This window comes from Triturus cristatus, chromosome 11 (genome assembly GCF_964204655.1).
Source record: "Triturus cristatus chromosome 11, aTriCri1.1, whole genome shotgun sequence".
In the NCBI taxonomy this organism is placed as follows: Eukaryota; Metazoa; Chordata; class Amphibia; order Caudata; family Salamandridae; genus Triturus; species Triturus cristatus.
The window spans coordinates 1,007,978,176-1,008,005,393 of record NC_140594.1 but is presented as its reverse complement, the minus strand read 5'-3'; the positions used below and the strand labels follow the sequence as shown (position 1 = coordinate 1,008,005,393).

General features: G+C 43.6%; 1 protein-coding gene across 1 annotated transcript in view; it reads right to left on the bottom strand.

The window, feature by feature from the left end:
• The window catches only part of ZBBX (zinc finger B-box domain containing), a 546,096-nt gene that overhangs the window by 159,130 nt on the left and 359,748 nt on the right, over positions 1–27,218 (bottom strand). Inside the window, exon 15 of the mRNA XM_085635186.1 lies at positions 5,500–5,864. Coding sequence (XP_085491312.1) covers positions 5,500–5,864 — 365 coding nt within the window. The remainder of the gene's footprint in view (positions 1–5,499; positions 5,865–27,218) is intronic.

The following is a 27,218-nucleotide window of genomic DNA, read 5'->3' as shown; positions in this document are numbered from 1 at the left end:
GGCATTATGGAGTTGGCACTGATTTCTGACAATGTCCCTTGGCTGGGCTTGATGCTTTCATCTTGGCTGCTGTCTGGAATATGCAGCTGTTGGTGGTGTACAACATATTTGGTATCGCTGACAGGCAGGACGAAAGGACTGATAGTGTTAGAACGATTGGTACTGTCGGTATCTGCCACAAAAGGAGTAGTTACGTCGTTCGCGGGTTCCTCTGAAAGATGTTTTACTGAAGTGAAGCATTCCTAAGGACCTCGCTGTGTCTGTCTTGATGGCTTGTAAAGCATCATCTATGTGTTTCCCAAAAGACATAACCATCAACAGGCTTGTCTAAGATCTTGCTCTGTACCTCAGGGCAGAAAGTGATTGCTTTAAGCCAGCCCTGGCGTCTAACAATCAATGAACCAGCGAGCTAACAAAACCCAAGAGAGGCTACGTCCATAGCGCAATTGATGACTTTGGAAGCGGATTGCTCTCCTTCCAAAAATATCTTTCGAGCTTCCTCTTACTTGTCCTCCAGCAGAAGATCCAGATATGCTGCGATATCCAACCATAGCTGGCGGTTATACCTTGCCAAAATTGCTAAAGAGTTAACAGCAAGTACCGTAGTGCCTGAAATAGTGGAGAAGCTTTTTCCAATGTTATTAAGGCGCCTGCTTTCTTTATCAGGTGGTGTCATAATAGGCGCTGAAGATTTCCTTGACCTGTGCTGCGCAGCTTGGGTAATCACCGAGTCTGGCTTTGAGTGCCTTATCAAACAAGCTGGAGAGTCTTCAAGGGCTTTATATTCTATGGCAATCTTGTGAAGGACTGCAGTCACAGTAGTTTGTGTTTTCAATATTTTTATACCCTCTTCCCATGTATAGGGAATCAGAGGGATTGCCCCCACTATCTTCCTTGACTGCTCTTTAAAATCATGGAGAAGACAGTCAGACTGTTTGACTGCCATTGGGAACTGGGATTTCGTAGATGCCTTCTCCATTAAAGATTGTAAACCACCTATATACTCCAGGAGTCAATCTGCTGGGTCAGGAGCTGGGATGTGTTAGAATAAGAAATTCATCCCACTCGTTGGCAGCTGGGTGAGGGTCTTGAAGTTCTCCTTCCTCCCTTTCATCATCTGAGGAAGATGGATCCTGTGTTGGTGGCATGGCAATGTTTGAAGCCGGAGTTTTCTGAGGCACAGGAGGAGGCATAGAAGGTGGAGATGCTGGAGCTGGTGGAGAAGAAGGCACGGATGTTGCTCACGTGCAGATGGTAGTCCTGTAACATTGCTTGTAAGCCTTGCACCAAGGCCACCGGAAGCTGGACCATGGGTTCATGTGTGGGTCTGGTGTAGTGTCTTGACTTGTCTCCATAGTACCTGTAATGGCATTCCTGTGCATATTAGGCCGATTCTTACTCCTCCTCATCATCATCATCTTGGTATTTTACAGGGAGCTGTAATGGGTTAGGAGCTGGCCAAAAATGCCCATTGTCATTAGATTATTATATATCAAATAAATTATTATATGGTAATGAAGAAACTTTAGTGGGAGAATGTCTACAGTGGCAAATCCTGTGTGAGGAGAAAGGTGGACGGTCTTTTTGAGTTTGTTAATTTAGTAGATGGCACCCGTCATGAAACTGCCTCAGACGGTATGACAACAGTCATCGACACAGAGATCGTATAGTCAATGATGTTGACGCGTCCGTCATCGTTGATGAGGTGGTACTCGTCGATGGTGTCATGTTCGTCGACGGTGTGGGCCGCTGACGATGAAGTCTTTGTCAACGGTGAGGCTCTCAACGATGGAGGAGAGATGACAGTGGTCAGTGATTTCTGACATGTTGGTTGTTGGCAATGGTTTTGACTGCATTCCCGTTTTTGAGGACGACTTCAAGGCGAGCTTACCTTCATTATTGAGGAGTCTGAGGGAGATGTCTTAGGTTTTAAGGTCACAACAGATAATGGAGGATCAGATTTCGTCTGAGAAGGAACACTTTCCTTTTTGTTAGGAGCTTTTGGAAGACTCATCATGTAGTTTTTTTTAAAGCTTTTTTATGACTTTCCGGTGACCCTTGCAACCTTTCCCTCTTCTTACATTTGTCATGAGAGGTGTGAGAGCTCGCACTATCTTCCTCCGTAGACTTAATTCCTTCCTCATCAGACTTAATTTATATGTCTGCAGCCATAATACCATCCTTCCCTCTCTATTCTTGAGGGCTTTTGTTGAAAAGGTTCTACAAATTTTGCAGTCCTTCACCTTTTGGTGCGGATATAAGCAATAAATACAATCTTTATGAGGATCCTCAGCATGGAGCCTCTTCTTACCACAAGATCCACATGTCCTGAAAAGCAGAATTTTTGGATGTACCAAAGTTGAAGAGAAAAACTGAAGACACTGAGCAGAGCTCAGGGGGACTCCCTCTCACAGGATGCGCAATAGAAACTCTGAGGACTTCTGCCTCTCTTGAGAATGTTCTACAGGGTTCTGTCGCCTGAATGGTTATGGTTTAAGTTTGGTCCTTTTTTTCAAATGGATATAGATAGAAAATTGCAGGAACTTTTCATTGCATTTAAGCCTATGGTTAGGAATTTATTGCTTTATAAAAGAGGGAGTCCCACTTCTACGACGGGGGTGATTCGAACATGTGAATCTATAAAAGAGCCAACACTGGAGAAACATCCATGATCATTTACTGATTCAGTCATATGCAGCCGCGGCCGCTGCAGGTAAGAGCAGTCAGGCAAGGGGCCAGGTCAGAACGGATTTTGAGGGACGACCACTAGGGAAAATTAATTATTTATTTAATTTTCCCTCGTGGTCGTCTCTTGAAATCCGCCCTCAACTGACTCCCCCACTCTTACCTGCAGTGGCCGCGGCTGGTCATATGTTGGTGTTTAGTTGTTTTTAAACATAAAGTGGACTACTCATAAAAGATAAAAGGTATATTTCCAGTGAAGAAAAGACTTAGGGCCTTATTTAGAGTCTTGCTGACAGGATACTGCAGCACAAATGTGCGGATATTCCGTCCATTATAATACAAGTTCATTATAGCCTATTGCCCTAGTAATACAGGAAATGGGATAGCAGTCACATTTGTGACAAAGTTCCCTGTCTGACAAGCTCAAAGTATGGACCGTAGCTAAGATAATGGAATTGATATGTTATTCTTGTCTTCTCAGAATAGAAGACTGAGCTATCTGCTAAAAATTTAGAGTACTGACCAAATGGTGACAATGCAGAGAAACATTAGAGCAGTACTACAGCAGCAAAGTGTACATTTCTAGCTGTAATATTGTATTCTTTACAGAATTACCTATATTGGGTATTGGCGGCATAAGACTCATGCAAAATAATGAATACATATATGTGAAAGTAAAACTTGTTTTAAAGGAAAAGGACAAGCAATTCTACAAGATGGCATATATTTATGATACATTTATACGTAGATAGCAGTGAAATCATGCATCAGAATATATCCCGTACAGCTGCCAACTGAATGACTGGATGCTCTTTCAGCATACAGTGTAGATGATGTATGAAGTTAATTTCTAGTTATGAAGTGTATGATCGATGTGTTGAAGTGAAGCCTGGTAATGCGTTGCGAGTCCCTTGTTAGTTATATGACGTGGGTGCTTTTTGTGAGAATCTGGACAATCTATTAGTAGAAAAGAGATGGGGTCTGAAATATGTTTCACCATACTATTATAACTAAATCCAAGGATTACTGTGATTTGCTTCATAGATGGAAGATCCACCATTAATTATAACTCAATTCAGATGCGCAGGTAAATGCAGATATTTGGGTGGGGCACAAAAAGCGATGTTTTGGTATTAGTGGATCTGAGCCCATGTGTACATACCCTGCAGTCCTCTGGGCTATTGATTTATGTTATCTATGGGTGTGTGAAATTCATGACATTTGCTTTCACAAATAATTAGGTGCTATTACAGGAAAATCATTTGAAATTATGTATAATTATTAGAAACACAAATCCGGCATTTAGCACTATATTTTATCGTGAAATGCATTTCTGCATCCATTTTGAACACAAGGAAGCATTTGGTATTAAAAAAATAGCACCAAAATTGCAAGTGCCACAAACAGCTTCTCGCATTTTTATCATTGGCATTGTTCTCGCATTCCTGTGCTATAATTACGCAACACAGGGTAATGGAGTAATTTTGGAAACTTTGCAGAATAGCCTTGTGTGAAATTCCTGACATTATGCAAATTAAGTCTGTGAAATTGAAATTTTGGCCAGGTCCAATTTTATCTTGACTGAAAGGATATGACGTCTTTTACAACCAATAAATGGACCTTAGGGCAAGGGTTCAGTTACTGCATCAAAACAAAATAAGTTGGCCAATTCTCTTTTAAAAAAGCCTCAAATTTAACAGAGATGTGCATCATTATTGATATGTGTAGCCTAGATCAGACCCCGGTCGTCTGCATAATGCGATTGTTTCCCAAACCTCATAGTAAAACCATCACCTCCAAATTTGCGGACCCTGGTTTAATACTAGGTCACGGACACATTTCCATGTTCTGGAAAATTCCCCAAGGGCCCTCCACTTCTAGGTTGGAGACAAGAACTGACTATGTGGGTGGAGTGTGAGAGAGCCAATATGACACTAGAGGTACAGCAAGGGCAGCGCAGTCCTGAACATACACAAGCATGGGTATAGATGATGAATGGCTGTCCCTTGATCACCCCTGATGCCCACCTACTTTCTGGCCCAGATGGGGAATCATCAGATGAAGAGCACGCTTCTATCGGCTCACTGACATGATCTCATGATCTTATGCCTCATACTCATCACATAGTGCCCAGAGTTGAGCACACCAGAGACTCACTAAATGTGTCCCCCTACGACCTACATAACACCATCCTCTCTTCTGGCTTTCCCTCCCTTATTCCTGTAATTGCTCCTATTACAGCGTGGGATTCAATCAAAGTATCAGTTTGGATGATCCTGAATGTACAATTGCTTGTATGTACATTGACATCCCATTTACTACTTTACCTGTTTGAACATGAGCTCCAAGTCATTGTATGAGGCTCGTTACATCTCACAGCTTGTTTGTTTGATACTGTGATATGCTGTTTCTCAATGTGACTGTACCTAGAATATGGAAAATGCTAATAAACTTGTTTAAAAAAAAAAAGATGGACATCGGCTTTGCCAGTGTTTCAAGTTTAAGTTGTGCTTGTGTGTACAAACAAAATGTATTGCTTAGACCTGTGCTATGACCTCGAGTGACACCATGGCTTTCTGCAGATGTTTGGAGAAAGTGCAACATGCTGTTAATATTTCCTCTTAATCCCATATTAATATTCTTTCTGAGTGACATAAAATTTTAAATTCAAACCTTACTTGATTTAAACTAAAATCTGATGTAATACCTGAAAACGCAGCACAAGTTCTCAAAGGGAGGAGAAGGCTCAAAAACAAATTTCACTCATCAAGATCATAGAGGAGAAAAGCTCATATGTTTTCCAAATTTAAATACCTTTAGGGTTTGATTTCCCATTGATGAGTTTACCGTTGTAGGTCTATCCAGATCCTTGCTGAGTTTGAAGCTGCTTGGTTCCATCATTTGCTTGTTACCTCCCAATGATTTCAGTGGTGGTGACGAGTCTACAATGGATGCACACGGAGCTGTTTCAGGTAATATGCTAGAGCTTGCAAGTTTTTGATTTTTTAGCTTTGTGCTTTTCTTTTCTGTGAACGTTGCACCACGTCGAGAGGTGTCATCTCTTTCCCTGAGACCGCTATCAGTTCTTTTGCGAGGGGTGGTGCCCGTTGCCTCTGGTGTGATGAAAGTAATGCTATCAACACTCTTTGATTTACAAATCTCGGTGGATGACATTCCTCCTGGAAGAAAAACACATTAAAATAATAAAAAAATATGGAGACCTGGGATCGCTCATTGTAGAAAATAATTTTCTTAACTATTTGGAAATGTTGTGCTGTGCTGCAATACTTGTAGAACTATGGCAAAAGCTATCTCATGTAAGACCAAGAAATTCCTCAAAATGTATTAACCTACTCATATAAATATTAATTTCAAACATGCATGTGGGTGTGTTAAATCATATTGCCTTTGCAATGCTTTTTCTCATTTATACCTTACATAGGGTGCTTTTGTCATGGAAGGATTTCTTTCAAGAGTATATGCCAACACAATTCTACTTGTTTATAGGTTTAATTACACTTCTTTTAGGCTCATAAGCCCATGCCATATATTTCAGCTTTACTGGTGAGTCTCTCTGGCTTGTAATGCTTCAATGAAACTTCAAGAATGAAAAATCACTTATTATGATTGCAAATCACAGCCTTTTCAACAATCAAATAACACCTCCTGGTTTTATAGGGCCATTGCCAACTACTGAATCGAACGGATGCATACAGAAATAGAAAGATCGCATATTGTTTGTGCAAGTGAAGAGCAACGTATTATTACAGCCACTAATGTTTTTTACACTTTTTTTCCAAAAATATGTTCTCAAAGAAAAAGCACAAACAAGCATTACACGTCATAGGTATTTGTTCTACAGTGCAGTTTGGATCATCTTATCCTGACACGGGTTAACTCTGATCTCATATACATACATCCACCAAAACCAAAAAAACAAAGGTCATAGGGATGTTATAGTTATGCTCAGATTTTCCACACATAAAACCATAAACATACAGCAGTTAAAGTTATAGTTATCTCAAGTAACCATAACTTGTGCCCTGTGGTAACTATAACTCGCACCCCGGCCATGCAGTTTTCTAATCAATAATTTCACTGCAAATGTTGCAGTGATATTATCAATGATGTCATAGAAGTTGTCATGAGTGATGTGATATGTGGGGTAACTAGCAGTGCATGGCGAGGGCAACATGGGAAAAACATGTTTTGGGACTCCGCCTCTTCTCGGCTGAAGTGACTGGCAAACTAGTTTTGATACTTTCGCAAAGTTTCGTCAAACTGCGCCAAAGCTATTAGCAAAACAAAAAACACTTTTCCTATGGAAACCAAGTCCTAACTATAAATAACTACTTGCTAATGCCAGTAGGAATATATATATATATATATATATATATATATATATATATATATATATATATATATATATATATATATATATATATATATATATATATATATATGAATATCCTAATGGCGGTCACCAGTAGGTAGTTATAGTTAGGACCTAGTTTCAATAGGAAGATGGCATTTTCAGGTGCCTATATCTTTGGCTCTGTTTGATGAATCTCAATTAAATTTTCCAAACATATCTGCCCTGTACTTCAGATGGAGTCTGGAAAGTTTTGAGGTGCTTCGTGTACCAAGGGACGGGAAAAAAGAGGGGGTCTCAAAATGCGTTTCCCAATATCAATTCTAATAGGAACTTTGAACGAGGCTACAGCCCAAACCGCTGAATGGAATTACACCAAATGTGGCAGGAAGCTAGATCTTAGTACGCAGACCGTGGTTTTTGTTATTTGGTGTAAATTCGTGCCTCAGTTTGGGAGAGATTAACTCGAAAATTAATTTGTATATTCTGGAACACGGATTATCCGTGGCTCCAACAGTCCCTGTACTGTAAATTGGCTGCCAACACTTCAACCATGAAGTGTTGGCAGCCATCTTGGGACTCGGCTTGAGCTAGTCCCAGTAGAAATGTTTTTAAAAAAAGAGGGCAGGGTAGGAGTACCCTGACCCCCTAGACCCCTTTGGGGGTTGCACATGGACTCTGCAGGGCCCCAAAAACATGTTTTTCACATTTTCGGCAGGAACCACTGAAATAATTTTTTTTAAACGGAGCAGGGACTCCTGTGCTTTATTTTCTAATGAGCCCCCAGGTGGGCCAGGTCCTGAGGGTATTTTGATAAAGGATGTGGTGCACACCCCCACTCCTGGGGCTCATTGATGCCTTGGGAACCACCACCTCCCCGGGTCTTGTAAAAATGGAAAATGTGGGGGAGGCCTGTATTCCCTCCCCCGATGCCCCGGGGACAACCACCTCACTGAGGCTTACATTTTTATGAATGGGGGCCTCTTGGACCCTCCTGCAGCTCCAGTGACCATCACCTCCCCGGGCCTTTTGGTATTTTGAATGCAGGGGGGTGTGGCCTCCCCGGCAGCCCCCATGACAACAACCTTCCAGGGGCAAATTGTAAGAAAGGGGGGCCATGAGGCTCCCCTCCTGGAACCAGTTTGGGCCTGGGGACAGCCACCCCCAGGCCCAGTTCCTGCTAAGTCCCGGGGTGCCAACCCCCAGGACACAGCTGTTTGCTATGGCTTGGCAGGAGCTTTACCGCTCCCGCCAAGCCATAGCAAACTTTGCTCTGCTTCTAGCAAGAGCATAAAATGCTCTTTCTTGCTAGCAGCAGAGCAAAATTGCTTTTACAGAGAGGGAGATACATGTTAGCAGCTTCCTCTCTGTAAAAGCAAAGCTGGATCCTGCAGGAGGTGGGGAGTTGGCAGGGACCATGGGACCCTTCATACTCCCCTGCGATATTCATTAATGGTGAGTGGGCGGGCTTAGTGGGACAAGGAAAACCGATATAGAGGCCGGGCCCCGGGGGATGGGGAGCCCGTGGTCAAAATTGACGAGGAGGGAGGACCGTGCAGACCCCTCCCCTATTCAAGAAAGGCCTGGCCCAGGGGAGGGTTTCACGTGGCCGAAATTGGCCAGGGAAGAAGGTCCTAGCATCCCCCTCCCTCCAGATTGTTTTTTAATCCAGCCAGGCAAGTTGTTGGAGGCCCCACCCTCTTTCTCCACCACTCTGCAAATGGGCCATCAGTGATGCCAAAGGCTTCCGAAAATGTGGTAACTGCAAGGCATGTAAACACAGTAACAATGTAACAGAGACCACACTTAGAATGGTAAAAGCCCCGTGGAAAATCCCCAAACTTATAATGTGTCACACGGAATTTGTAGTGTATGTCATAGTCTGTCCCTGCAACTTGTGGTATATCAGTTCCACTACATTTCCAGTGAAGAAGAGAATTCTCGAACACTGGAGAGCAATAACAAATAAAGACCATAGTTACAGCACAGCAAGACACTTCACAGCAGAACATAATGGAGATTGGACCAAGGCTAAATTCTCTGGGCTTGACAGTGTAAACTTGAATCTCAGAGGTGGTAACAGGGTAGGTGCTCTCCGTAGACTTGAGTAACGGTTTATTTTGCAAGCAGGCAGCAAATTCCCAGGAGGGTTGAATTTAGATGAGGAAATGCATTCGCATCTTTGATTAAGTTGGTTACTATCAGGACCAGTTAGAACTAGCCTCACGCTCCCATTCCCTTCCTTCCCCCTCTGTCCCCACTCACGCAGTTCACTCTTACCTACCAGTCTTACACGTGTATATAGCCGTATGAATAGAAAGTTGCAACTATGATGGATGTTTAATTAATGAAATTGTAATTATATTGATTGTTAGCCTTAGCATCTGCACAGCAAATAGAGAAATGTGTTGAATTGTTGTAGTATGGTTCCTACGTATGAATTTGTACTCTACTTTACAGGGAGACAACGTGGATGGTGCTCGAGGAACTCACACATCAGCGATTAAAGTATGCGCACCAAGAGTGGAAGTTCGACTCTACCTGCTTCTCACGCGTTGATAGTTTAACCCATAGCTACATCCATAGATCACCAACAATGCACTATGCAGCTACCGTGAACACGAATATGGTACTAAACCGACACTCTGCTGGGATAATTTACCAGACTAGAGAAGGTCACTGGATCAGACATGCGCTCACAGACATTATGCCATAGCTTTTTACACGCACATCACTAATGTACACAAAAGCACTTAACACAGGGGCACTAGACCCACGATTGCAGCGCAGAAAAACGGGCACTGGCAGCGATAACAAACAGCACCTAGCCCGCGCTCTTTTGTTTTCATAGACACATTGAAATTTGAAGTAAACATCTGACAGCCATTAATTTGCATTTAGCAGTTTAAGAACACATTAAGTTCCAACATTTTAATTCACAGTAGACACAAGTAAACACAAGTATTTCTTTTATGTTTATTGACACATGTTATGTTTGACCACTCATGAAACTTTAAAGAGTCTTTGACCACATATGGGGTCAGGTGACCAAGACCACGGACGTGGTCGAAACACGTTCCTTTGTCAACTGAGAAAATAAAACTTTACAAACTCTCTCCCGTCCAGAAAAAGTACTAGCACTCACGGGCTTAGGTTTCACAACCTTGTTTTATTTTGATTTACAGCGCTTCCAAAACAAACGTGTTTCGGGGTTTCCCTTCAACAGTGTTTGTGTTTCACACTGAGAGACGCCATTTTTAAATACCTTGGTGTTTCAAACATGGAAACAAAAGACATTCGCGCCACAAAATTGTAGGGCTCCATCTTGGAGTGTACATGATTACAAGAATTCATCCGTGAAAATCTTTAATACAATATTTACAAGATTCTCTATGTCAACTTGGTTCAAATAAAACAGATATCCAATGATCGCCATAATATTGAAGGCGCCAATTTGAAATACGTTCCATTCATATGGTTTTCCATTATAAATACATATTTCCAATATTTACAAAGATAATCATTGAGTTTAAACAATAATTAGCTACTCCTATTGAACCATATATTTACAGCACATGTAATGTTACTCCTTTTGTGTTAATTACGCCCGTGATTTTTTATGGATGGGGTTTCCTGGCTATTCTGTGAAAATCCATGCATTACCTGCTTTGTGCTTTTTGTCGGAACAGGTGCATTTGCCTTCAAAGCGAAGCAGCACCAATGCGAAGACTCCACCGCATCAACAGGGCAGCCCATCGACGACACATTGCCTTTATCACCCGGAGCTCAACAATGACTCTGGACCAGACTGTGCAACTTGGCACCAACGCATAGCCTAGAATCATTCTGATCGACGATGACGCATCACCTCCTCCGCTCTTCACAGCTTCTCCTAGAAGTCAACACTTGTTCTCCGTGGAGGTACTGTTTCAATGGGGCATGCATGGCTTCTGTATCTGGCCTATGCTCCATCGCGGTCGGCTTGACTTTCAGATTTGTGTGGTGTTTTTCACTGTTTTACTGCAATAAGTGTTTCACCAATACTTTAAACATTGCCGCTTAAGTTAAGCCTCACTTTTCTGTGCCAAGCTACCAAAGGGTGAGCACAGGCTAATTTAGGGTGTGTATCCAACTTACTCTGACTAGATTGGTGGTCTCTACTTTGACAGGATGCATTCCTCTGCTAACTAGAGACCCCATTTCTACTAGGGGTGGGCAGAATGTGCGTAGTCGCGCTACGCAAAGCTCCGCGAAACGGTAAAAAATCTCCACGAGTACGCAGAGTTCCGCGAACACGCGGATTTGCTTGTTCCGCCGGTTCGCGATGATTTTTTCCTGTTCAAGAATGGTGTTTGCGTGCTCGGGGTGAAATATCTCACGAACACGCATTTTGAAAGTGATAACAAGCAAAAAATTCTGCGAAGCTGCAGTTTGCAGAATATTTGGCAATTCCGCGTTCTCCGCGGAACGCGAAATTACCCAAATTTCGCGAGCGGAACGTAATTTACCACCCAGGTCTAATTTCTAACATTGGTTATCAGCGGTGAGGATAGGACTTGTGTTTGTGTGGCGCCTTACAGTAATTTGGTGTACACTGCCAATCCACGTATAAGACCAATGCGAGTCAATTCCTCCTGATTGGCATTTTTCTTCATTCTTTTGTTTGTCCTCTCTGATTGGCATTTTTCAATTCTCCCGGATTGGCATGTTTCCTTTTTCCTAAAACCATGTCTCTAACTGGACGTTCTACATCTGCAACCACAAAATTGGAGTTAGAGCTGGCCAAACTGGAGGGTTATAAAGAGGGCCAGCTCAAAAACCTCTGCTAGGGCTTTGAGCTTCCTATAAAGAGCACCACCAGGATGACTGTGAGGCAAAAGGCATTGATAGCCTGGTCTCAAGCCCCAGCTGCATTAAGTGAGACCCTAGAGGGGGATGAGGATGAGGAAGAGGAAGGTGAGGAGGAGGATTTGGACCAGGACTCAGTGATGTCATTTGAGAGGTCGTCAGTGATGTCATGAGTGATGTCACTGACCATGTCATGAGTTATGTTATATGTGAGGTCATATGCAGTGCATTGCGGGGCACGAGTTATTGTTAGCTCGGCTAACTAGAATTGTTGAATTGAACTGGTTTTGTACTAGTAAAACCTGAGCCTCACTATAATGTCCCTGTAACCTTTGTTATTTTCAGTGAATTTCTAAGTTGTTTTTTTTAATTCCATTTCTGAACTATAAAGTCCCTGTAACCTTTGTTTTTTTCAGTGAGTTTTAAGTTTTAAGTAGTAATGGCGTATGCAGAGTGGTGGAGAAAGGGGGCGGGGTCTCTGACCAGTTTCAGGAATCCTGCTGTGTAGGACTTACAGATGGTACCAGGAGGGTTTCTTGGCCCCCAAAGTCCCTCAGCATCCAAGAGGGCTTAATTCTTCAACCAGTAGTGCCCTAAGAGATGCATTAGAAGAATGGTGGAGAAAGGGGGCATGGCCTCTGTAGACCCCGTACCAATCCCGCTGTGTGGGACTTACTGGAGGTAACAGGGGGCTGTGCACCCCCAAGGACCCTTAGCAGCCTAGGGAACTTCATCCCCTGACAAGTAGTGCACAGAAGACGTGTTTGCATAGTGGTAGAAAAAAGGGAACTCTCAGCAATCCCTCAGTGTGAGACTTACTGATGATAACAGGAGGGGTAGTTGGCTCACAAGGACATCCTTGGGGGCCAACAACTTCTCTTGTTACCTCTAGTAAGTCCCATACAGCACAATTGCTCAGAGGTCTACGGAGGCCACACACCCTTTCTCCACCACTCTGCAAACGCATCTCTTTGCTCACTGATGGTTGGGGAGTGAAGTCCCCCTGGCTGCAGGGGGTCCTTGTCTCTCCGCCTCCACGTGAAAGGACTCTTTCAAATGCTTGTGCAAAACAAGGGTAGTAAAGTGATGGGCATGAAATTAGAAATGACTGTTTGGATATGAGGTGAGTTTCTTTAGACTAAGCGTGAATATTGTGTTTTAGGGATGACATCACTGAAGATGGAGAAATTGAGTAGGTTGGTGATGGTCGATGTGAGAGCAAGCAGACCTATAATGATCTGTGGCATTGGAAATGTCTCAAGAAGCGAATGATCACAGACTGGTCATAGCTTGCAGAGAGTAGTTCCACAAAGAAAAGTTACACGCCTGCGCCAAACATTTCAGCCTCCTGTGTTGCAATTGTAATGCACTCTCCCAAGGTTTTTCTATTTGGCTGATGAAAAAGGACAGGAGATTATCATAAAGATCAACATATGTGACAGGCTTGCTGGATGATAATCTGGGAAACATATTTTCCTTACACATGTGGAACAATTCTTGTTGACTTGGAGCCTCTGCAGTGTATGAAGGCTGCAAGATCAAAAGGTCATTTATTTTTATGTCAGTATCTTAGTAGGACTCTGTATTGCTTTTTCAATTGACAGAGGTAATTAGTGTATGCTTATTCATTTTTTAGGGCCAATGTTCATTGGTGGAGATGAGACTAAAGGAATCCAAAATCTTGGATAGCTTTGAACCCAGATGATTAAGAATGTTGACCGGAGAATCCAGATGAGGCTGGGTCGTTTTCTATTTAGTGAAATCTTTGGGCTGAATTTTGTTAAAATGTCTTGATATGGTGAGATGGTCATGGGCATTCTTAGAATGGCTAGCTAAATCAATTTAAATGTAGAATTTCATTAGTTAGTATTCGGTCAATATTAGCTGTGAGATCCCATGGTGCTGGAGCTCAGCTATTAGGAAGAATCTCAAGCAAAGACTATGGCCTCTCCTATGGGTGGTTCATTTGGCCAACTGGGTCAAACTGAGAGAATTCACATAGTCAGTTTTTTTGACTATAGGTATTGGATTGGTCATCTGCCGAAATGTTCAGGTGACTCAAGATCTCAGCTTTTTCGGAGATTCTTTGTACTGGAAGAGATGAAGGAGGTCAGAATGGAAGGAAGTGAGGCATTTCATTGGTAAATGGTAGATGACGGCATTGACAAGGAAACTCATTGGCCTTGAGACAGCATTATATAGAAGACATTCCAATACATCACAAGATAGGCCATGAATCTCTTTAGGGGATAGTGATTTGAGATAGGCCTAGGCAACCGGCCCGGCTTGTCCCCGGTCTCTGTTTTTAGATATGATATTATAATTCACTGGAAGGAGATTAATTATGTTGGCTACTGACAAATTAATGAATAAAGTGTCAATGATGGGCAGGATAAGTGGCGAGGTCATGAATGTCATAGGTACTTTTGACTGCGGACCTCACATTGATGAAGGCGCCTGGTATGGGTTTGGCAGGGATAGTGGAGAGAATGGAATCCGCTGACATTGTAGTTGGGAGGGAGAGTTGAAAAAGAACCACAAGGGTGGGGAAGGAACAAAGTGGGTGTAGTGGGAACATCCAGGCCAGCAGCCAGTGTGTGACAGGATACGTCTAGATGAGAGATCAGTAGAGAGCAATAGAATTCAGTCTGGTGAAGTTCAGGTCAAAAGATGGAAGGCTAAACTGGTTTTCCGGGCTCAATATCTTTACATTTTATAGAAATGTATGCAATCAATGAGTTTTTGATAATGGGTGAGACTACAAGCTTCAACCAATGAGAAGAATGAATAGCTTTAACTGAAAGACCTTACCTAATTTTACATGTCAAAGCTGAAAAAGCATGAGCTCTGTGTTGGTGTCACCTTTTAATCAGAGCTGAAATAGCTATTAGCAGTTAGAGTCAATGGGCTGAAGATAAGCGTTTTACTTTTTATTGTATTTTTTTTTAATATGCTTATTTGAAGGAATAGCAAACTTTGTAGCTCATTAGGACATGATGTGATGGGCACCCAAAGAGTTTTGTTGACCATAATGAGCATACAATATGTAGCCAGAAGGATAAAGTAATTATGATAGGAATGAATTAGTGACACAAATGTAGGATGAGGTGAGTAGGAAGTCATTTGACTTCAGGCAGTGGCAGTGCAGAAACCCAGTAGTCCTTTGCCCATATGACAAATCAGTGGCTCATAATAAGTACATCCATTGATCAAGAGAATCAACACTGTTGGAGTCAGCAACAGATCTCAACCACAGTAGAAGTACTGGAATGGGAGAATGTGGTGTACATGACCTACTTAATGCAATAAATAGTAGCTACTTTTCACAGCCTGCTGGGCAGAACATCTGGATTTAATTAAAGACACGGAGGCTAATATTATGCAAAGTTTCCTTTATTGCCACAGCTCAGCAGTAACAATGAATAGAATATAGAACTTGTGAACGTTCTAGAAATAGTATAAAGTCCATGAGCACACAGCCATCATCCTTCTTTGTCCAAAGCTGCGAACCAAGAATAAGGTCAATAAATCCAAACTTTCAAATATGACGTTGAAGGAGTCATTCCCATATCCAAATGTAGAGATTCTATTCTGAAACTAAATAAAAATAGAAAAGGTTAAAAATAAAAAACCCTTAGGGAGGGATAGTTAGAGGAGGGATAATATTAGTCTCCGTGTCTTTAATAAAATCCAGATTTTCTGCCCAGCAGGCTGTGAAAATTCTAAATTTTATGGCAAGACACGAAGGCCAACATTATGCAAGTTTAAAGTGAATTGAGAACATTGTCAATCACATTATTGATAGGTCTAAAATAACACTTTTTAAACATATTCTCATTAGACCAGTCAGCGGCTCTTAGAATATCTTGTAGCCCTCCACCAAGCATAAAAGCGTTAGGAGCTGAAGCCCCCCTAAGAGAGTGTGCGCCGCAAATAGAAATGTCAACACCACATTCACTCATCACTTCTTTCACCCACCTCGCGAGAGTGGGAGAAGAAACTGGCTTATGAGGAGACAGTTTTGTTTTCATATTCTTTAAGACATTTGACAACACACAAACTTTCGTTCTCAGGAAAGAAAGGATAGCAGATAGAGGAAGACATAGTTTTGGTCCTTTTTCTAAGATAAAAACAAACTCCCTCTGGTTGATAAGCTCTGCTAGTAACATCTAAAGCTTTGACATCTGATGTACGTCTAAATGAGACCAAACAAAGTAAGACAGTAAGCTTGTAAGAAATACGTTTGAGAGAGAGGGAAGCATTATCTCCCCAGGAGGAGATAAAATGTAAAATGTTTCTCACGTCCCATAAGGCTGTATATTTGGGAGTTGGAGGATTGAGAACCCGCATGCTTCTCATAATCTTTTTAGTTAAGAGGGATTGACCAACAGAAATACCATCAATTAGAGAATGACCTGCAGCTATTGCTGACCTATAAACATTAACGGTTCTATAGCTAAGACCAGAAGAAAATTTTTCCGATAGGAAATTGACTACGTGAACTAAATCAGCTGAAACGGAATCGTAATGTCGTTGAAGACACCAGCGAACCCATTTGTTCCATGCCAATCGATATGCCTTCCTTGTTCCAGATGCCCAAGATTCAGATATGAGTTGGAAAGCATCGAGCGAAAGGCCAGGGATCTCCCACTGTCGCCTGAAATCTTCCACGCCGTGAGGACTAAGATTCCTTGATCTAGGAGGGGATGGGATTCGCCTTGAGTACCCAGGAGAAGACGACTGAAAGATGGAATTAGGATTGTAAAGTCTATCATCATCTCCAAGATGATAGGGAACCATGCCTGAGACCTCCAGAGGGGGGTTATTACCACCATACTCTGAAGGTATCGGCGAGCGTGTAAGAGAAGTCGTGGAAGCATTACAAAAGGCGGGAAGGCATATGGTCTTAAGCCTTGCCAGTTCTGGAGGAAGGCATCCACTCCTGATGCCTGAGGGTCCGGCCTCCAACTGAAAAACTTCGTCATCTGAGTGTTTAGTCTGTCTGCGAAGAGGTCCGTCTCGAAGGGGCCCCATTAGTCTTGAATGATCAAGAATATCCGTCTGTTCAACTTCCAGTTGCTCGAGTTCCTGAAGTTTCTCGAGAACCAGTCTGCTATGCCGTTGTTCAAACCTGGGATGTGTTTTGCGTTGACTGACAGTCCCTTATTCAAACAATAATCCCAGAAAATGTTCGCTATTTCGCTCAGACCTATCGAGCATGGTCCCCCCATCTTGTTGACGTATTTTACCGCAGAGACATTGTCCATGCGGAGCATTATAGAGCACTACATCGAATTCTGTGTAAAGCTTCGAACCGCAAAGGAACCAGCTAAAAGTTCCAGGCAGTTGATGTGTAGTTTCTTCTCCTCGCTTTTCCACAGCCCTCTGGTGGAGAAATTGGTACAAGTGGCACACCGACCCTCTAGACTCGCATCCGACTCTATTATCAAATCTGGGGTTTCTCCGAAGATGGCTTTGCCATTCCATGCTTCTGCATTTTTTAGCCACCAAGAAAGTTCTTTCCTCGAATCTTCGTCTAATTAAGGCATCTGGGAGTAAGACAGACTCGATTTCAAAGCTTTCGCCTTGAGTCTCTGAAGGGCCCTGTAGTGAGGAGGGCCCGGAAATATTGCTTGAATGGTTGAGGAGAGGAGACCTAGAATTCTCGCTAAAAGTCTCAATGGGAAATATTCCAGAGAAAGAATCTTTTTTAGCTCCTTTTTGAGTTTTTTTATCTTCTCCCTTGGTAACTTTAATTCTCCCGATATCGTGTTTACGATAAACCCCAGGAATTGGGTTTCTTGAGAAGGAATAATGCAGGATTTCTTTGTATTTATGATGAAGCCTAGATGCTCCAGAAGGCGGATAGTAAGGTCCGTGTGTTGATAAATTGTCGTCTTGGACTGAGCCATGATAAGGATGTCGTCTAGATAGATTATAAGTGTTACCCCCCTTTCCCTTAGCCATGCTACTACCGGACATAGGACCTTGGTGAAGCACCAAGGGGCTGATGACAGTCCGAAAGGAAGACTGGAAAATTCCCATAGTTTTTTCTCCCAGGTGAATTGGAGGAACCTCCTGTGTGGAGGCCAGATGGGAATTGTGAGGTAGGCGTCTTTTAAGTCTAGGCGTGTTAGCCAGTCGCCTTTTCTCAAAACGTCTTTGAGGAGATTAATTCCCTCCATCTTGAAGTGGTGGTAGGATACCCAACTGGTGTTTTGTCTTTCTTTTCGACCAGGAAAATATTTCTGATGAAACCTATTTGTGAGCTCTCTCTTATAGCCCCTTTGGCTAGAAGATCCTTGACTTCCTGAGATACTAGTTGTTTCTGTTCTTGGGAAAAGAATATTTGTCGGGGTATTTCTGATTGGAAGGGAAAGTCTATTTTGTAACCTTGAACTGTTTGTAGGACCCATGGATCTTGGGTTATCAATGTCCAGTTGCCAGAGAAAAGGGCTAGTCTCCCTCCCACCTTTACAGGGGTATCTAAACGGTCTGTCGATACACCTACCTGTTGAGAAAACTCTGGTCCTTCTCTCGCCTCGAAACGATCTTCCCCTAATGCGTTGCCTCTGAGGGTAGAAGGTTTGATTCCCGTAGAAAGATGTTTGTTGGAACCTATGTCCTCGTCCCAGAAAGGGTCTTGAAGTGGATTGTCCACGGTCGGGGAATCGACACCGCATTCTCCCGGCCCGTCCAAAATTTTATTTTGGAACACTTTCTTAATTTCGCGTTGGGACTTTTGTATCGAGCTGAATGCCCCAACATATTTGGCCATATGGATCTTTGCACCCATTTGCGAAGTTCCTTGGGATCAATAGGAATACCACCAACGTAGGCATTTTCCGCCATGTCAAAAATTTTAGTTAGTGGACCAATTAAATCAAGTAGGCGGTCTTGACATGATCTAAAACTTTTGTATATGCCTTTTCTTGTGTCTTTGGCACCTTTGGCTATAAATGCGACAACCTTAGGGTCGAGTTCAGGTGTGAAAGCGATTTTATCTGGAAGTGATTGGCGAGGGCATTCTGATCCTAATCTGGATCTCACTTCTTTCGGGATCTCCCTCCTTAGCCAGAAGCTAATATAGTCTGCTACGTGTTGTGACGGTAGCCATTCAGGAGATAGGGGATGTTTTATTAGTTGTGGATCGAACATATTATCTCCAAAAGGGTCAGTGATACCCATTTTCGATCCTGAGGCCTTGCTTGCCACTTCAGGAGTATCAATTGAATTATTTTCTTGGACCTCAATGTCCGAATCAAAGGCTGATGAGCATGAGAGATCTATCTCCGCTTCGTATTGGCCATCGCTGTCAATATGTATAGGGGATTGTAGGCCTGTCTCTTGCCCTTCTGTGATGCCCTGGGCATCGTTCTGGTCTCGTCCTTGGAAGCAAGATCGAATCCGATTTTGATGACACCTTTGTTCTTTTTGAGCTTAAATCTGCTTGTTCTGTTCTGGCTCTTTTCTTTGGGACCTTAACTGTCCCTTCTTTGGCACTTAAGTTATGTGCGCCGCTAGTAGAGGGCCATGCCCTTGTAAACATTTCAAATGTTTTGTTTATGGTGTCATTCATTTTTTTATTAATAAGGTCATTGAAGGAATCCATGGCTTTATCCATGGCTTTAGAAACCATTAGGTCTAATTTAGCCTCTAATGAGGTGTCAGGGTTGGAAGACATAATGAGAAAAAAAAAGGGGGGAAATGGTTGTATGAAGACAAGTGTGTTTATCAAGCTTGTCTTTCCTCTTTAAATAAATAAATTTAATATTTATTTATTAAATATTTGGATATTAGCAAAATCAGAGGTGTTCAATTGTATCTTCCTACCTTAATTTCCTTTTTTTTTTATGCAAGTAGTGGTTAAAAATAGGAGTTAGTTATTGTTAAAAGGTTCGTCCCCGCGTAGATGTTTGACTCTCGGTCGAGTTAAAGCATTAACTGCATCGATCGTGTGAAAAAAACAAGCAACTGTCAAGTGTTTGTTGTTGAAAACTATGACAACCACGCACGTTTCTTACGTGCGTGGTTGTTACTAATGGCCAGTCCTTTAATTTCCCTTTGATTGCACGATTAAAAGGACGCGCATCGCGGTGGGGGGAAAAAGATTACCCGTGTGATGTAGATGTCTGGGAAATAATTTATCGACAGTTGGAAGACAAGGTAAGCCGGGAAAGTCACCGCTGTGTGCGGGACGGCTCGGGGTGGAATAGGCAGGGACGCGGAAGAAAGGGGCAGGCCTGGATCGTATTCAGCGCATTGCTAGGCAACGCTTGTGATCGCGTCCACAATTTCCAGAGGCGCATATGTGCTCGCGTTCATAATTTATTTTAAAAACCGCATAGGTCGGATAGTGAGCGGAAAGTGAGCGGAAGGTTCACTAGGCGTGCAAAGACAATAGAGAGTGACAGGGTGATTTTTAAAAGACAAGGGAATAGAAAGACTCATGGAAGGCTCAAAGGAGAGCTTCAATTTAGAGAAAATAAACGCGTGGTAGGGTCTATAGGACCCAGTCATGCGAGATATAAAGGTACAAGCGTTAATTATAAAGTGAAATTCTAAAAAACTTTTCAATAAATACATGAAAGTATTAACAAATAAAATGAGGGTACTTATCTCTGTGAGCAGCAGCAACAAAGAAAGGATGATGGCTGTGTGCTCATGGACTTTATACTATTTCTAGAACGTTCACAAGTTCTATATTCTCTTCATTGTTACTGCTGAGCTGTGGCAATAAAGGAGAATTTGCATAATGTTGGCCTCCGTGTCATGCCATAAAATTGAACAAGATGCAATGCGTTTGCAGTTATCCTTGCTTAGGGCATTTCATGATAATTTTAGCCATGTTTCGATGCACATGCCATCCTTCCCAGTGTCAATGTAAGCTAATGAGCAGTATACATCTAAGATGGCTGCCCATATTTCTTACAAGACTGCATGCAAGAAGAGAAGTAGCAGGCTGTGTCCTCCATCTGCTCTCATCTTTTTCCTTTGGACAGCACCAAAATGACTGTCGCAATAAAGAGATCAGAAAAAAATTAATAGACCACTTGTGGTTGGTAAAAACAACCAGGATGTGTGTGTGGTCAATAGCACAACTACAGATGACTGCTCTGCCAGCCTAGCTATCACCAGTGTACTGGATCTAGCAGGCATAACCCAAACACAGGTCGATCGACCCAGTTATCACTGAGCTTCTATGCTGGGTTGTGACCTGCACGTTTCTGATGGCTGTTCCCTACTGCCATCAAAATTTGAAACCCAGGCTTACGGAGGAGTTTAAGCTCTTCGAGTTTGCAAGGATCCTGAAGCTGCAGTAAACATGGCTAGGATAGCCAGAAAGGAGCTCATTAATCTTCAGATCATTGTTGCAGCCAGGCAGACTTCCCTTCCAGCAGAAGAATCACAGTGGTCTATTGTGACAGCTATGTGAAGCTGCCGAGCCCGGGAGGGTCCTCAGAGAATGCAAGGGTTGAGATTCAGTTTGGTGATTTGAGGGTGAGCACCCCACCTCTGTACCCTTCTTGTCTGAAGTATACTAGAGTAGTTTAGCTCTAATTGTAGCTTTTTGCAGCTCTCATAAACATAAGGTGAAACTGACAGAATATTCTGTGAATAGGTGAAAGTAAGGTAATAGGTAAGATTAAGGGTGCAGAAGCTATGTTAGAAGAGAAACTGAAAGGGAATTTTTCAGAGTCAAATGCATGTAGAAGTAGTTTTGTCAATTCTACTTAAAGACACTCAGAGAAATAGGATTTCTTCGCCATCAGATTTCAAAAGGCACAAAGAGAAAAAGTGAGGGCATGAACGATATTAACCGTTAAAAGAGCTTCTAGGGATACATCTTATGATGTCTTAAACAATGTTATCATCAGTATAAGCATGGAGCCATCAGTAAGCTATCACTATCATTTAGATCAGGGAGTAGGAGTGCTCCACTTGTACTGGTGGTTCACCTTCATAGTGGATGGATACTTTATTTACCTGTAAAACAAGTTACTTTCTTTCAGTAATTATTTTTCTAGTGGATATTCTAACTGAAGATTCCTCACCTTGCGAATATTCCCAGGAATCTTCAAAGTAGTAGTACTGTATGCCGGTAAATGGTGTCATGAAGCACTGTGCCAATGTTGTTCCACTCCAGAAGTGATGAGCCAAGATGTATGAAAGCGTCACTCAGGCACTCGGACGTTAATTCCTTTCTTTACATATCTTCAGGCATGGATCCAGAGCTACTTAGTCTTTTAAGTAGAATTCCACATTTTTTCCAGGGTGCAATGAAAAATGTCTCCTCCCAAGACAACAGGCTTCAAACTGTGCAGGGATTGTCATAAACAGATGTATGTGACAGACCCTCCGGGGGTATGTTTGTGGTGCTGAATATGATTTCAGAGCCTGTGAGGATTACACCCTGATGAATCCGAAAGTCATACTGGACTGCAAGGCAAAGCTTTATGTCGCCAAACATCAGAAAACACCATGCCCTGATCGGTCGAGGTAAAAAGGAAGGTTCCATTCCCTAACTCGTTCCCGGGGCAGATCTACATTTCGGCCAAAGTCTTCAGATTAGTCCAAAAAGAAGTATGAGAAATTTAGGCTCCTTCCTGCCATTCCCAAACTCCAGAGAGAGTGCAAGGGCATCAATGTTTTACCTGGTCTTGCTCATGACCTTTGTCGGAAAACCTCAGAGTCAGTTGGGACTCTACCTCTTGAAGGAAGGAGCTTGTCGAAAGAGATACGTCCCGGAATGTACTGCAAGAAGGATTAGTTACTTACCTTTAATCCTAGTTCTCATCCAAGGGTATACTCATCAAAGTCATATCCTATGAATAATCCCCGCCCACGTGCGGGATCCTGGAGCATATAGAAAATACATATATATACATATATATATATGCATATGTGAAAACCTATACATGCAGCCTAAAATGTTTCAAACATGGCAAAATGCTGAAAATTACACGGGTTTGCATTATAGTAACCCTAACCCATAAGGGAAAAAGGGAAGCACTAAGCCAATTGTCACTCAACAATGCTTTATTGCCATAGAGCCAACTCGTAATTGCAGGCATTTGCCTGTAGGCTGTAGTAGAGTATCAAGAAAACAAAGAAAACTGACACCTTGCCTTTAAGGCATTAGAGTAGGGGGACCGTGTCTTTAAGACCTGCAGGGGACCCCTTGCTCCCAAGATGCACCACAGATGACAGTTAGGTCAGTTCTTTTTGACGGTGCACACGCCCCTGAGTAGATCTACAATCAATAAACAATAACTTGAGGAAAATGCTCGTCCGGGGAGGTGGGTGGGTCGCTTATGACTTTGATGAGTATACCCCTGGATGAGAACTAGGATTACAGGTAAGTAACTAATCCTTCTCATGCAGGGGATACTCATCAATAGTCATAATCTATGGATAGAGTAGCAAGCCGATACCCAAAATCTCGTGGACGAGCAATAAAGCATGTAGAACATGCAGTAACATCACATTTGCATAGCAGTTATGCAAATAAATTCCTTAAAGAGGCCTGCCCCACCTGGGCGTCGGCCTGTGCATCTGAATCTAGGCAATAATGGCGTGTAAAGGTATGTATAGAGCGCCATGTAGCTGCTTTGCAAATTTCAGAAATGGGAACGTTGCGAAGGAGAGCTACAGTTGAAGCTTTCCCTCTAGTAGAGTGTGCTCTTGGTCTAACCTGTAGAACCTTGTGGGCCAGTTGATAAGACAAGGCTATGCAGGAAACAATCCATCTAGAAATAGACCTTTTGGAAGCAGCCAGCCTGGCGTTTAATGTACCGTATTTGACAAAGAGCCTATCAGACTTTCTAAGCGAAAGGGTTTTAGCAAGGTAAAATTTCAAAACCCTCCGGAGGTCTAGAGAATGTAAGGCTCTCTCCGGGGAGTGGTTGGCTGAGGAAAGAAAGTGGGCAGCGTGACGACCTGATTAATGTGGAAATCCGAGACCACCTTCGGCAGGAAGCTCGGATGAGTACGTAGTACCACTCTATTGGCGTGGAAAACAGTGTAAGGTTCCTTGCAGCACAGGGCCTGAATCTCACTCACCCTGCGGGCAGAAGTGATGGCTACTAAGAAGGCAGCCTTCCAGGTCAAATGCTGCAAGGACGCCTTATGGATAGGTTCAAAAGGAGCCCCCATCAACTTGGAGAGAACGCTGTTGAGCTCCCAGGGAGGAAATACTTTTTTAAGCCCTTCTAGGAAATCTTTGACTACCGGCAACTGGAAATATGAGGTCTGGGTAGGAGATTTTCTATAAGCTGTGATAGCAGCTAAGTGGACTTTAAACCAGACTTTGCCGAGTGCAATAAGTAAGGGAGAATAACTTGTTCTTGATCCTGGATCAGATCAAGGGTGTTATCTCTACACCACTTTAAGGCATAAGACTTTCTAGTGGAGGGCCTTTTTGCTTCTCGAAGAATGTTCATACAGTCCGCCGGAAGATCTAAATGTCCGTACTGGATGACTTCAGGAGCCATGCCGTCAAGCGAAGGGAGGGGAGGTTGGGATGGAACACTCTCCCCTGGTTCTTGGTCAGTAGATTCGGCAGGCAAGGCAACCTCCGGTGTGGCACCTCTGACAGCTGTAGGAGATCCGGATACCACCACTGGCGGGGCCACTCTGGAGCTATTAGGATCATCCTTGTTCTGGTCCTGTAGAATTTCTGTATGACCGCTGGGATGAGAGGGAGAGGAGGAAAAGCGTACAGCAATGTCTGCGACCAGCTGATCAAAAGTGCGTTCCCCCGTGATCCCTGTTGGGAAAAATTGGAGGCGAAGACTGGGCATTTTTTGTTTGCCGCGTCTGCGAACAGGTCGATGTCCGGTACTCCCCACTGCCGGAAGATCTCTTGGGCGACGTCTTCGTTGAGCACCCAGTTGTGCGCTTCTACGAAGTCTCTGCTGAGGCCGTCTGCCTGCACGTTCAGGGTTCCTGGCAGGTGTACAGCGATGACTGAAAGACCTTTCGCCAGTAGCCACCGCCAAATGGACTGAGCTTCAAGAGACAGGACTCATGACTTGGGGCCTCCTTGCTTGTTCAGATAGAACATAGTTGTTGTGTTGTGTCTGAATCTGAATGTGGTTGGTTTGGATAGATGGATACAGGGATTTGAGAGCCAGATGGACTGCTCGTAGCTCCAAGAAGTTTATGTGATAACTTCTTTCGGTATTGGACCAGAGACCTTGTACCTGAAGCTGGTCCATATGAGCACCCCAGCCCTGCATTGAGGCATCTGTGACCACTGTCTGTGTCGGAGGCGTCTGATGGAACGGAACACCTTGAAGCAGATGGGAGCGTTTCATCCACCATCTCATGGAGTCTCTGGCGGCTTGGTGGATAGAGACAAGATCTTCCCAGAGACCTGACCTCTGCGACCACTGATCTTCTAGCGCTTGTTGTAGAGGTCGCATGTGAAGGCGTGCATTGGGAACAATGTAAATGCACGAAGCCATCGACCCCAGTAGTGAAGACACTTGCCTGGCTGTGGGAAATGCAGTGTCGAGAAGCGTGTGGCATTTCTGAAGCATGGATGGTAACCTCTCCTCCGAAGGACACACGCTTGCCTTTGCGGAGTCCAGAGAGGCGCCCAGATAGTGCATCCGCTGAGTGGGATTGAGGACCGACTTTTTGTAGTTGACTTGTAATCCCAATGACTGTAGTAGATTGAGGCAGAACGAGAGATGGCTCTGGAGTAGTACAGGTGTGGAACTCTCCAGGAGCCAGTCGTCTAGATAGGGATAGACGAAGATCTTCCACATGCGGAGGAAGGCAACTACCACTGCCATACACTTGGAGAATGTCCGTGGGGCGGATTTGAGGCCGAACGGCAGAACTCGGTACTGGTAGTGCTGACGAGAGATCTGAAACCTGAGGAATTTTCGACAGGAATATGAAAATAGGCGTCCTGCAGATGGATGGCACACATCCAGTCTCCCTGGTGAAGGTGCGGGAAGATTTGATGCAGGGCTAGCATTCTGAACTTTTCCTTCTTGACAAATCTGTTTAGCAGACGCAGGTCGAAGATGGGTCTGTACTCTTTGGCTACTCCTCGCTTTTGAACTAGAAAATAGCGGGAGTATACTCCTTGATTTCTTTGGAGGGGTGGTACTTCCTCTATGGCGTTCCTGGAGCGGAGAATAGCTACTTCGTCCAGTAAAAGCCGATTTTGAATTTGAGGAAGGTGCTGCCACTGTGGGGGTACTTGCGGAGGGGGAGACTTGAACCTCAGCAAGTAGCCATGCTGTACAATATTCAGTACCCATTTGTCTCTTGTAATGGCTTCCCACTCTCACTGTTTGGAAGGCTGCTTGGTGGTGGACTGTTGCATGTTTGGCGTCCCTCTCCCTCTGCCATGACCCCTTTGTTGAAATTGGGGTCTCTGCTGGTTCTGAGAGGACCATTGAGGGGTTTGAACCCGCTGATGAAAGGAACGTTTGTCGCCCTGACGGAAGCGCTTCCGATATTCCTTGTACTTCTCCAGCCCAACAGCCTTGACGGTGTCCATCTCTGTTTTCATTTTGTTCATTTGGTCATCAGCGTGAGCACCAAACATGGACGATCCGTTAAAAGGTAAGTTTAGAATTTTCTTTTGCGCATCAGGCTTGAGGCCCGTTAGTCGCAGCCAGGCTGAGCGTCGAGAGCATACACCATGGGAGTATCCATGAGCGGCGAGATCTGAAGCATCCGCAGCCGCACTTATGATCTGGTTGGCTACAAGCCCACCATCAGGGGGATATTTCAATGAAATCCTGTCTGTCTTCCCTGGGAAGCTTTTCAGCAAATCTGGAGAGTGAATCCCAAAGTGAACGATCATAATGCCCCAGAAGGCCTGAAGCACTGGCCACTTTCATGTATGAAGCAGATGTGTTGCACATCTTCCTGCCATAGGAATCCATCTGTTTACTGTACTTCTCTGGGGGGACAGAAGAGGAAACAGATGCAGAGTGCGACTTCATGGCAGCCACCACAATAACTGAGTCCGCTGGCGGGTCCGCTCTTAGGAATAAGGGATCCTCGGCTGGAGCCTTATACTTCTTGACGATCCTTGAAGGCACAGAGCCCACCGTAGCAGGAGTGAGAAATGTGGCCATAGCTGGCTCCAACAGTCCTGGTACCAACGGAAGTAACGGTCTGGGCGCTGATCGATGATGTAATGTATCAAATATAATCGCTGTGGGAACCACAGGGGTGTGCAACGTGATGTTCAGTTTCTGCGCACCCCCTACCCAGGACCTCAGAAAAAGTAGCGATGTCATCTATGGGAGACACTCGCGATGGAGGAGTGGAGGAAAAGGTC